Below are 12,543 nucleotides of genomic sequence, written 5' to 3' on the forward strand. Positions count from 1 at the left end.
GAAATGAGTGTGCGGGAGTGGCAGTTTTTATTGGCACCAAAGATCATCATCAGCAACAGGGCACTTTGGCAAGCGTTAAGCATTTTGAATCTTTTAATAGGCTTGTGCAAAATGTTTTGCCCCAGATCATCTCTAGTTATGTATCACCCGTTTTCCCTATTAAAGTCTATTTTATGTTCTGGGTTGGAATTTGTCTTCAAAAATGTAAAAAGGAAAGAAAAGTGTGAGAGAGAAGTGAAGTCAAATTAGAGTATGATTTAAATAAGCTGAATATGACCAGGGTGGTGCCATCTTTCCAAGAATGCCTAAAGCTAAATATCAGGAAAAAGCAAAAAAGCTTCCTAAAAATGGAAATTTTTCTATAGGAAAATCCAGTTTATCCTGGATTTAGTTTATGAAACTGGGCATCACACAGTGTATAATAATAGTGCCTATTATAGTGGTGTGTGTGGGTTTGTGAGTGTATGGGGAAAAAAAACACAAAACCAAAAAAACTGGAAGTGATCATGATTCATTCATTCATTCAATCATATTTATTGAGCGCTTATTGTGTGCAGAGCACTGTACTAAGCGCTTGGGAAGCACAAGTTGGCAACATATAGAGAAGGTCCCTACCCAACAGTGGGCTCACAGTCTAGAAGACTGGATAGCTGAGAGCTAGCCATGATAAAATGGCAGTGTAGGTTATTAAAGACTCATCTCCCCTGCTATGGGGAATCATGAGCCCAGATAATACCTTTAAATTGTCTATTATATATTACTTATTCATATTAACATTTAGACTGTGAGCATGCCTAAATTGGCATCCCTTTTGGCAGCGGCAGCCCACTGTTGGGTAGAGACTGTCTCTATATGTTGCCAACTTGTACTTCCCAAGCGCTTAATACAGTGCTCTGCACACAGTAAGCGCTCAATAAATATGACTGATTGATTAACATCCATCTCCCCCTCTAGACTGTAAGCTCATTATTAGCAAGGAACGTGTCTGCTAATTCCATTGTATCAAACTCTCCCAAGCACTTAGTACAGTGCTCTGGACGTAATAAGGGCTCAATGAATTGTTATTGTCTTGTGCTGTCGAGTTGTGTCTGACCCATAGCGACGCCAAAAACACATCTCTCTCAGAATGCCCCACTTCCATCAGCAATTGTTCTGGTAGCGGATCCATGGAGTTTTCTTGGTAAAAATCCAGAAGTGGTTTACCATCGCTGCCTTCCATAAAGTAAATGAGTCTCTGCCCTCAACTCTCCCTTGTTAGTGCTGCCCAGCACGGGCTAGTTTTGACTACTAGCAGATTGCCTGCCACTCACTAGCCACTGGCCAAGCTAGGAATGGAATGGACGGGCCTCTGCTTCACTCTCCCTCCTGTAGTCGTGACTGATAGAGGACTGGAAACTCTCCAGGTGCGACTTTTAGACTGTGAGCCCACTGTTGGGTAGGGACTGTCTCTATATGTTCATTCATTCATTCGATCGTATTTATTGAGCGCTTACTGTGTGCAGAGCACTGTACTAAGCGCTTGGGAAGTACAATTTGGCAACAAATAGAGACAATCCCTACCCACCAATGGACTCACCACCTAGACACACACAGACACACTCTCTCTCTCTCACCACAGACAGACAGAGATAGACAAAACGAGTTTCCATGGCTCCACCAACCCTTCACTGTTTGCCCTTGGGCAAATCACTTCAGACGGTGCCAAGCTCTGTGTCGCGGTGACTCGCGGAGAGCCGGCGGGAGAAAGTTCGGGGTTAGCAAGAGGGGGGAAAGCCAAAGTCACCCTCAGACGCCAAGCCGAGAGGGAGCTCGTCTTCTGGGGGAGGCTTACCTGACTCTCCTCCTGGATGGTGGTGCCAACCGCATTTACAGGTGGGCACTGGTGCCTGCCAGCTGCCAGACCCACCCAACATAGATTTCACTGCCCTTCCTCCAGCGCACAGACTCTCCGCTAAGAGGCAGGGGATTGGACTCGATGACCTCTTTAGGGCCCTGCTCAGTTTTCCATCTGTTTGTTTCATCATCATCATCATCAATCGTATTTATTGAGCGCTTACTGTGTGCAGAGCACTGTACTAAGCGCTTGGGAATGTTGCCAACTTGTACTTCCCAAGCGCTTAGTACAGTGCTCTGCACACAGTAAGTGCTCAATAAATGCGACTGATGATGATGATGACCCTGAGAATGAATACTACTGATAATTCCAAGCCATTCAAGAGTTGTGCTTGTGTCTACTCTGAACCTTCGTTCATTGGGAGAACGCATCTTTCTTTGTGCTCTTCAGAATGCTTGGTTCATTCATTCATTCAGTCGTATTCATTGAGCGCTTACCTTGGGCAGAGCATTGTACTAAGGGCTTGGGACAGCACGATAGAACAATAAACAGACACATTCCCTGCCCATGATGAGCTTACAGTCTAGCGGGGGAGACAAACTCTCGTTGTTCCCTGAATGTCATGGTAATAAGTGAATGTATAGCGTTGTCCTCTGTAGTCCTAGATGACAATATTAGTGGTGAGGTTCACCTGAGAGCTTGTGTAGCTGAAAAGGCCAATGATGGGCTCACAATCCCTGTCGCATTGCAGTATCATTCTTAATTGACAGGATTGCCAAATTGTACTTTCCAAGAGCTTCGTACAGTGCTCTGCACACAGTAAGAGCTCAATAAATACAATTGAATGAATGAAACCGTGTTCTTGTTCCTCTAGACTGTAAGCTTACTGTGGGCAGGGAATGTGTCTGTTTATTGTTGTATTGTATTCTCCCCAGTGCTTAGTACAGTGTTCTGTATTCATTTGATTCAATCGTATTCATTCATTCAATCATTCATTGAGTGCTTACTCCGTGCAGAGCACTGTACTAAGCGCTTGGGAAGTTCATCAACAGATACAATCCCTGCCCACAACTGGCTCCCAGTCTAGAAGGGGGAGACAGACATCAAAACAAGTAAACCAGCATCAGTAGCATCATTATAAATAAATAGAATTATAGCTGTATTCAGATCATTAATAAAAATGAATAGAATTATAATTACATTCGTACTGTGGGGTGGGGAGCAGGGTAGAGCAAAGAGAGTGAGTTGGGATGATGGGGAAGGAAAGGGGGGCAGAGGAAAAGGGGGACTTAGTCTGGGAAGGCCTCCTGGAGGAGGTGAGCCTTCAGTAGAGCTTTGAAGGGGGGAAGTGTGATTGTTTGGTGGATTTGAGGAAGGAGGGCATTCCAGGCCACAGGTAAGATGTGGTCCAGGGGTCGAAAGTGGAACAGGCGAGAAGGAGGCCCGGTAAGAAGGTTAGCTGCATGAGAGGAGTGGAGTGTGCGGGCTGGGATGGAGAAGGAGAGAAGGGAGGTGAAGTAGGAGGGGGCAAGGGGATGGATTGCTTTGAAGCCAATAGTGAGGAGTTTTTGCTTGAAAATGAGCATTTACACAGTAAATGCTCAATGAACACGATGAACTGACTGGCTTAAAATCCTCTACTTCCTGCGATAAAAGCCACACACCTCTAGAAGAGGTTCCTAGCACCTAGTGAAAATGATGGAAATTTTTTGTTCATGCCATCCACGTGGAGTCACAGAGCAAGACCGTTAGGGTTTCCTCCCATGCCACGAGTCTTAATGGTCATTCTGATTCATTCTAGATGGACGAGATAAAAGGAAAAGAGCGAGTGATATCGGCCTTGGAGAAGGACTTGGGTGTCCAGGCTGGTCATACCCAGAAGCTACTTCTTCAGAAAGAAGCTTTGGATGAACAACTAGTCCAAGTGAAGGAAGCGGAGCGGTACCACAGTAGCCCAAAGAAAGAGCTTCCACCCGGAATAGGAGATCTCTCCGAACTGATGGGCAGCCTGGTAAGTTCGTGTTCTCCAGGAAACGTCTCTTTCATCAAACGATCGGTTTGTTTATTCATTCAGTTGTCTTTATTGAGCACTTACAGTGTGCCAAGCACTATATTAAGCGCTAGGGATTGTACAACAACGGACAGACACATTCCCTGCCCACAAGGGAGTTCACAGTTTAGTGGGGGAGACAGACATTATTATAAATAAACCAGCAAATCAAACCACCCTGTGCTAAGCACATTGGGGAAATCCAAAGAAAACAAAACAGATGTTCCTTGCCTTCATGCAGTTTACAATCTTGTTAGCATCTTGTCACCATCTGGAAATGCTGTCTCAAAGCCATCGTTTTTTGTTTTAAAAATTAAGAATTTAGCATGTGCCAGGCACTGTACTAAGTGCTGGGGTAGATACAGGAAGCAGCGTGGCTTAGTGGATTCGTGGATAGAAAATGGGCTTGGGAGTCAGAAGGTCATGGGTTCTAATGCCGACTTTGTGACCTTGGGCAACTTTCTTCCCTTCTCTGGGCCTCAGTTACCTCATCTGTAAAATGGGGATTAAGAGTATGAGCCCTATGTGGGACAGGGTCTGTGTCCAACCTAATTAATTTGTATCTAACCCAGCTCTTAGAACGGTGCTTGGCATGTAGTAAGCACTTAACAAGTACCATTTTTATTATTATTATTATTATTATCTTACAAGGTAATTAGGTTGGACACAGTCCATATCCCACATGGAGCTCAGTCTTAATCCCCATTTTACAGAAGAAGGAACTGAGACACAGAGAAGTGAAGAGAAGCTCTGTGTGGCTTAGTGGATAGAGCACGGGCCTGGGGGCCACAAGAGAGTCCTGGCTTTGCCACATGTCTGCTGTGTGACCTTGGGCAAGTCACTTCACTTCTCTGGCTTCTGTTCCCTCATCTGTAAAAAGGGGATTGAAAGTGCGAGCCCCATGTTGGCAGGGACCGTGTCCAATCTGATTAATTTGTATCTACCCCGGTGCATAGAACAGTCTTGGCATATAGTCAGCACTTAACAAGTACCATTGTTATTATTATTGTTATTATTGCTATTGAAGGTCACACAGCAGACCAGGGGTGGAATCGGGATTAGTACCCAAATTCTTCTCACTTCCTGATCTGTGCTCTATCCACTGGACCACACTACTCTCATGCTAAATTCTGGATGATTTTTTTTTAAGAGAATTACTGGTAGGGTTGAAAAACAATAACCCGGGTTTCCCACCTCCCTGAACAACTTGGGTGTGTTGCAGTAGTGGTAGTAGCAAACCTATTTAATGAGCATTTATTCATTCATTCATTCAATCGTATTTATTGAGTGCTTACTGATTCTGGTGCACTCAATTCAACAAAGGACATGTTCATTCATTCATTCAATCGTATTTATTTTTTAATGACATTTTATTAAGCGCTTACTATGTGCAAAGCACTGTTCTAAGCTCTGGAGAGGTTACAAGGTGATCAGGCTGTCCCACGGGGGGCTCACAGTCTTAACCCCCATTTTACAGATGAGGGAACTGAGGCACAGAGAAGTTAAATGACTTGCCCAAAGTCACACAGCTGACGCTTGGCGGAGCCAGAATTTGAACCTGTGACCTCTGACTCCAAAGCCCGGGCTCTTTCCACTGAGCCACAATGTTTCTCATTATTTATTGAATGCTTACTGTGTGCAGAGCACTGTATTAAGCGCTTGGGAAGTACAGGAGCTTGCACTCTGGGGAACAAAAGGATCAGATCGAAAATCTCTTCTATTATTGTGGGCAGGGAACACATCTGCCAATTCACTTACAGTGTACTCTCCTAAGTGCTTAGCACAGTGCTCTGCACACCGTAAGCCCTCAATACCTAGAGTTGACCTGTCATATGACTTCATGGCAAGGGTCTACAGAGTTTTGTTGCATCTGGATGTTTCCTTATTGTTTCTTGCCTGTTTCAAAGAGCATATTCATGTCTTCTGCGTCTTTTAGGATCAGCATATGGATGAACGTGATGTGCGGAGGTTTCAACTAAAAATTGCTGAACTGAACGCCGTCATACGGAAGCTGGAAGACAGAAATACCCTTCTAGCCGATGAAAGAAATGAACTGGTAAAATTATTCTTGCCAGAGCAGATGGCAATGCATTTTACGGGAAACAAACTCAGGGGGTGGTTAGGGCAGATCATTTTCACTTGAAAACAAGTAATAGTTCCCTCCATCGTTCAAATTAGCTTGAATTATATTTGTCTCTGTGGGTGGTCCCTCAGAAGGGGAGAGGAAAAGCCCCCACTCCTACATAGCCCCACTCGGAGGGAAAGTTGTCGAGAGCAGGTGCACAAGTTTTTTTAAGATATCATCTCTGAATCCTATCTGTAAGAGAGAAGATTTAAGGCTGAGAAACACTGGAATTGTCACAGTCTTGTGGCTTCTTTCCCTTGTCAGTCAGTCCGTTGTATTTATTGAGTGCTTATTGTGCGCAGAGCACTGTACTGAGCGCTTGGAAGAGTACGATACGACAATAAGCAGACACATTCCCTGTCCACAGCGACAATCTTTGACTGTCGCTATTTTATCTTCTAAAGTTGGTCAAGACTAACTTGATTCTGCCAACTTCGTCTCTCCCTAGAGCCAGTTTAGAGCTCAGTAGTATCTTAATGATGGTATTTAGCGCTTACTCTGATCCAAGCACCCTGCTAAACCCTGCGGATAATCAAATTGGATATAGTCCTTGGCACAGGCTAGATGGGAGAAACAACAGGTGTTTAATTCCTGTCTGAATGATGAGGAAACAAAGTTGAATCTTCTTCGACCCTCCATGGACACATCTCTCCCAGAACGCTCCATCTGCAATCGTTCTGGTAGTGGATCCACTGAGTTTTCTTGGTCAAAATCCAGCAGTAGTTTACCATTGCCTCTTTCCGCGCAGTAAACTTGAGTCTCCGCCCTCGAATCTCTCCCATTCAGTTGCTGCCCAGCACAGGGGAGTTTCGACTTGTAGCAGATGGCCTGACACTCGCTAGCCACTGGCCAAGTCAAGACTGGTAAAGTACTGGAAACTCTCCAGGTGTGATCCTGAGAAGGGCTCTTAGTATTGCATTTATTGAGCACCTAATCTGGGCCAAGCACTGTGCTGGTTTCATAGAACCACTGGTGCCCAGTAAACCCTTAACAAATACTATTAGACTTCTAGATTGTGAGCCCACTGTTGGGTAGGGACTGTCTCTATATGTTGCCAACTTGTACTTCCCAAGCGCTTAGTACAGTGCTCTGCACACAGTAAGCGCTCAATAAATACAATTGATTGATTGATTATTAGAGCTTACGTCCTCCAGGAGGCCTTCCCAGACTGAGCCCCCTCCATCCCCCCACCTTACCTCCTTCCCTTCCCCACAGCACCTGTATATATGTATATGTTTGTACGTATTTATTACTCTATTTATTTATTTTACTTGTACATATCTATTCTATTTATTTTGTTAATATGTTTTGTTTTGTTCTCTGTCTCCCCCTTCTAGACTGTGAGCCCACTGTTGGGTAGGGACCGTCTTTATATGTTGCCAACTTGTACTTCCCAAGAGCTTAGTACAGTGCTCTGCACACAGTAAGCACTCAATAAATATGATTGATTGATTGATTAGTAGTATTAGTGGTGGTAGTAATGTTAACCACTACTTAACCACTGCTTAAGAGAAGCAGCGTGGCTCAGTGGAAAGAGCATGGGCTTTGGAGTCAGAGGTCATGGGTTTGAATCCCAGATCCACCACATGTCTGCTGTGTGACCTTGGGCAAGTCACTTCACTTCTCTGAGCCTCAGTTCCCTCATCTGTAAAATGGGGATGAAGACTGTGAGCCCCATGTGGGACAACCAGATCACCTTGTAACCCCCCCAGCTCTTAGAACAGTGCTTTGCTCATAGTAAGCGCTTAATAAATGCCATCCCTCCCAAAAAAAAACCCAATGATTAATTTTAAAAAATGTCAGCCAATCCTATACTTGAAAGTTAAATATAGTTTCAGGTTTTTTGGTAAAATTTTCTGAGCTTCTCCCCATTGAGGAGAATGGCATGGTGAGACAATAGCTTTTAATCTGTACAGGGCATCATCATCCTAATAATACGGATAATAGTGATTTTTGTTAAGTGCTAACTATTGTGGACAAAAACAAATTGTGTTGTTCACAATCTCTGTCCCCCATGAAGCTCACAACCTCAATCTGCATTTTACAGATGAGGTAACTGAGGCACAGAGAAGTTAAGCGATTTACCCAAGCCCACACAGCAGAGGGGGTGGCAGAGTCGGGATTAGAACCCATGACCTTCTAATTCACAGGCCTGTGCTCTACCCAGTAAGCCATGTGCCTTCCCATAATGAAAGTCCCTGGCCCATGGCCTAGTTTTATAGCATCTCCCATTAGCTTTGGTAGAGTTGTACACCTATCAATCAATCAATCAATCAATCGTATTTATTGAGCGCTTACTGTGGGCAGAGCACTGTACTAAGCGCTTGGGAAGTACAAGTTGGCAACATCTAGAGACGGTCCCTACCCAACAGTGGGCTCACAGTCTAGAAGGGGGAGACAGAGAACAAAACCAAACATATTAACAAAATAAAATAAATAGAATAGATATGTACAAGTAAAATAAATAGAGTAATAAATACGTACAAACATGTATACATATATACACCTATGCTCATAGAGAAACAGAGCACGACTTTTGATATGGCAGGGTAGGCCAGATACGTTTCTAGTGGATAAAGCACACAAATGGGAGTCAGAAGACCTGCGTTCTAATCCTGATTCCACAGTGTGGCTTAATGGATAGAGCATGAGCCTGAGAGTCAGAAGGACCTGGGTTCTAATCCTGACTCCTTCACATGTCTCCTGTGAGACCTTGGGCAAGCCCTTTAACTTCTCTGGTCCTCAGTTCCCTCACATGTAAAATGGGATTAAGAGTGTGAGCCCCATGTGGGACAGGGACTGTGTCCAAACTGATTAACTTGTATCTACCCCAGCACTTAGAACAGTGTTTGGCACACAGTAAGCACTTCACAAGTACCATAATCGTCATTATTAACTGCTAAACTACTAAAATAGCACCTGTTCCGATCCCCAGGTGAAGCGCTCTCGAGAGACAGAAGTCCAGCTGAAACCTCTCGTCGAAAAAAATAAGAGAATGACCAAGAAGAATGAAGACCTGCTGCAGAGCATACAGAGGATGGAAGAAAAAATAAAAAATCTTGCAAGGGAAAACGTGGAACTGGTATGAGCTTGAGGAATCAAGTTGTACAGAAACACTCTGGGCTTGTCACTCCCCTCCTCAAAAATCGCCAGTGATTGCCTGTCAACCTACGAATCAAGCAAAAATTCCTCACTCTCGGCTTCAAGGCTGTCCATCCCCTCGCCCCCTCCTGCTTCACCTCCCTTCTCTCCTTCTCCAGCCCAGCCCGCACCCTCCGCTCCTCTGCCACCACTAACCTCCTCACTGGGCCTCATTCTCACCTGTCCCGCTGTCGACCCCCAGCCCACATCCTTCCCCTGGCCAGGAATGCCCTCCCTCCACACATCCACCAAGTTAGCTCTCTTCCTCCCTTCAAAGCCCTACTGAGAGCTCACCTCCTCCAGGAGGCCTTCCCACACTGATCCCCCTTTTTCCTCTCCTCCACCCTATCCCCCCCCGCCCTGCCTCCTTCCCCTCCCCACAGCACTTGTATATATTTGCACAGATTTATTACTCTATTTATTTTACTTGTACATATTTACTATACTATTTTGTTAATGATGTGCGTATAGCTATAATTCTATTTATTCTGACAGTATTGACACCTGTCTACTTGTTTTGTTGTCTGTCTCCCCCTTCTAGACTGTGAGCCCATTGTTGGGGAGGGACTGTCTCTATATGTTGCCCATTTGTACTTCCCAAGTGCTTAGTACAGTGCTCTGCACACAGTAAGCGCTCAATAAATACGACTGAATTGAATTGGATTCCTTGAGCTATTCCTGCAGGCCTGGACAAGTCAGTCAGGCTATCGTATTTATTGAACACTTACTGTGTGCAGAGCACTGTACTAAGCACTTGGGAGAGGACAGTAGAACAGTATAACAGACACATACCCTGTCAAGGCCCGAAGATTGTGTGATGCAGAGGCTTAAAATTAGGCCCAATAGTTACTAGGAAAGGCACTAATCTCCAAACAATAAATCAGTCAATGGTATTTATTGAGCACTTGGATTGTGTGCGGAGCACTGTTTTGGGCCCTTGAGAGAGTACAGTGCAATCGAGTAGGTAATAATAATAATGATGGTATTTGTTACGTGCTTACTATGTGCCAAACACTATTCTAAGCACTGGGGGGATACAAGGTAATCAGATTGTCCCATGTGAGGCTCACAGATGAGGTCACTGAGGCACAGAGAAGTTAAGTGACTTGCCCAAAGTCACACAGCTGATAAGTGGTGGAGTCGGGATTAGAATTTATAACCTTTGACTCCTAAGCCCGGGCTCTTTCCACTGAGCCACGCTGCAGACATGATTCCTGCCCACAGAGAGTTTACAGACTAGAGAAGGAGAGAGAATCTTCAATCTCTGCCCCAGAATTCACTGGTTAACCATAATCAATTGTAGAAAATCTTTCCAAAAATCTTTTAGACTGTGATCCCACTGTTGGGTAGGGACTGTCTCTATATGTTGCCAACTTGTACTTCCCAAGTGCTTAGTACAGTGCTCTGCACACAGTAAGCGCTCAATAAATACGATTGATTGATTGATTTCCAGTGAAGCTCACTCAGGGGCCATAATCATGTTAAAATAAATGAATTCAGCATTCTTTCCTACACATCCTGATAAACCAATCAATCATATTTATTAATAATGAGGGTATTTGGTAAGCCCTTACTATGTGCCAAGCACCGTTCTAAGCACTGGGGCAAATACAAGGTAATCAGCCCCACATGGGGCTCACAATCTTATCCCCATTATACAGATGAGGTAACTGAGGCACAAAGAATTGAAGTGGCTTGTCCATTCATTCATTCAATCGTATTTATTGAGCACTTACTGTGTGCAGAGCACTGTACTAAGCACTTGGGAAGTACAAGTTGGTGACATATAGAGACGGTCCCTACCCAACAACAGGCTACCAGTCTAGAAGGGGGAGACAGACAACAAAACAAAACATGTGTAGAGGTGTCAAGTCGTCAGAACAAATAGAATTAAAGCTAAATCATCATCATCATCAATCGTATTTATTGAGCACTTACTATGTGCAGAACACTGTACTAAGCGCTTGGGAAGTACAAATTGGCAACATATAGAGACAGTCCCTACCCAACAGTGGGCTCACAGTCTAAAATGCACATCATTAATAAAATAAATAGAATAGTAAATATGTACAAGTAAAATAAAGTCACACAGCTGACAAGTGGTGGAGCCGGGATTAGAACCCACGGCCTCTGACTCCCAAACCCAGGCTCTTTCCAGTGTGTAAAAAGCGCTGTACTGGGGAAGCAGTATAACCTAACAGTTAGAGCCCGGGCCTGAAAGTCCGAGGGACCTGGGCTCTAACCTCAGCTTCTGCCATTTGTCTGCTTTATGACCTTGTCAGACGTCACGGGTTCAAATCCCGGCTCCGCCAAGCATCAGCTGTGTGACTTTGGGCAAGTCACTTAACTTCTCTGTGCCTCAGTTACCTCATCTGTCCCCCTTTTAGACTGTGAGCCCACTGTTGGGTAGGGACTGTCTCTATGTGTTGCAAACTTGTACTTCCCAAGCACTTAGTACAGTGCTCTGCACACAGTAAGCACTCAATAAATATGATTGATGATGATGATGAAGACTGTGAGCCCCCCGTGGGACAACCTGATCACCTTGTAACCTCCCCAGCTCTTAGAACAGTGCTTTGCACATAGTAAGCACTTAATAAATGCCATAAAATATACCATTAAAAACAAACTAGAAAGAATGCTTTGATTGATTCATTCATTTGATAGTATTTATTGAGCACTTACTGTGTGCAGAGCACTGTACTAAGTGCCTGGAAAGTACAATATAGCACTAAAGAGAGATAATCCCTGCCCACAATGGGCTACAGTATAACAGAGTTGTTAGGCAGACTCCCTGCCCACAAGGAGTTTGTAGCCTAAATAAATCATTATTTGCCTTAGGCATTGATGTATGCAGGTATCTACGAAGCTGCTCTAAACCCTGAAGAGAATTTCTACTAGAACCACCAGCTAAAAAATAAAAATCCATATTTACCTAATCAGAAGACTCAACCTGTGAAAGTGATGAATAATTACGTCTGATGTTAGAGCCTTGCTTTCCCACCAGAAGGGTTTCTCTCAAGTTCTTTCTATTGTTTTTCTCGTTTTTACAGAAAGAAAAGCTAGCTAACCAAGCATCTTTAAAGCGACACACTTCCCTCAACGACCTCAGTATTACCCGAGATGAGCAAGAAATCGAGTTTCTGAGGCTGCAAGTCATAGAACAGCAGCATGTGATTGATGAGCTTGCAGTGGTATGTTCTCACTTTCCTCCGACGAACAATTGTCGAAAGCCACCCAAAGGCAGAGATCTTCCCGTGATGTTAAAACTAGAGGTTTAATGTCTAATGCCATTATAAAATAAATAATGCGTCAAGCACTTAGTATATTGCTCCACACATAGTAGCTCTCCTGCTGAAAGCTCACCTCCTCCAGGAGGCCTTCCCAGACTGA

The 12,543-nt window shown here is 44.2% G+C and overlaps 1 protein-coding gene across 4 annotated transcripts in view; it reads left to right on the plus strand.

The window, feature by feature from the left end:
* Window positions 1–12,543, plus strand: part of JAKMIP1 (janus kinase and microtubule interacting protein 1) — a 234,668-nt gene that overhangs the window by 160,934 nt on the left and 61,191 nt on the right. For all 4 annotated transcript variants that reach the window (XM_038744991.1, XM_038744994.1, XM_038744992.1 and 1 more), the window contains 4 exons: window positions 3,636–3,845; window positions 5,821–5,940; window positions 8,945–9,091; window positions 12,204–12,344. In XM_038744991.1, coding sequence (XP_038600919.1) covers window positions 3,636–3,845; window positions 5,821–5,940; window positions 8,945–9,091; window positions 12,204–12,344 — 618 coding nt within the window. The remainder of the gene's footprint in view (window positions 1–3,635; window positions 3,846–5,820; window positions 5,941–8,944; window positions 9,092–12,203; window positions 12,345–12,543) is intronic.

The sequence above is a fragment of the Tachyglossus aculeatus genome, chromosome 4, assembly GCF_015852505.1.
Source record: "Tachyglossus aculeatus isolate mTacAcu1 chromosome 4, mTacAcu1.pri, whole genome shotgun sequence".
NCBI lineage: Eukaryota > Metazoa > Chordata > Mammalia > Monotremata > Tachyglossidae > Tachyglossus > Tachyglossus aculeatus.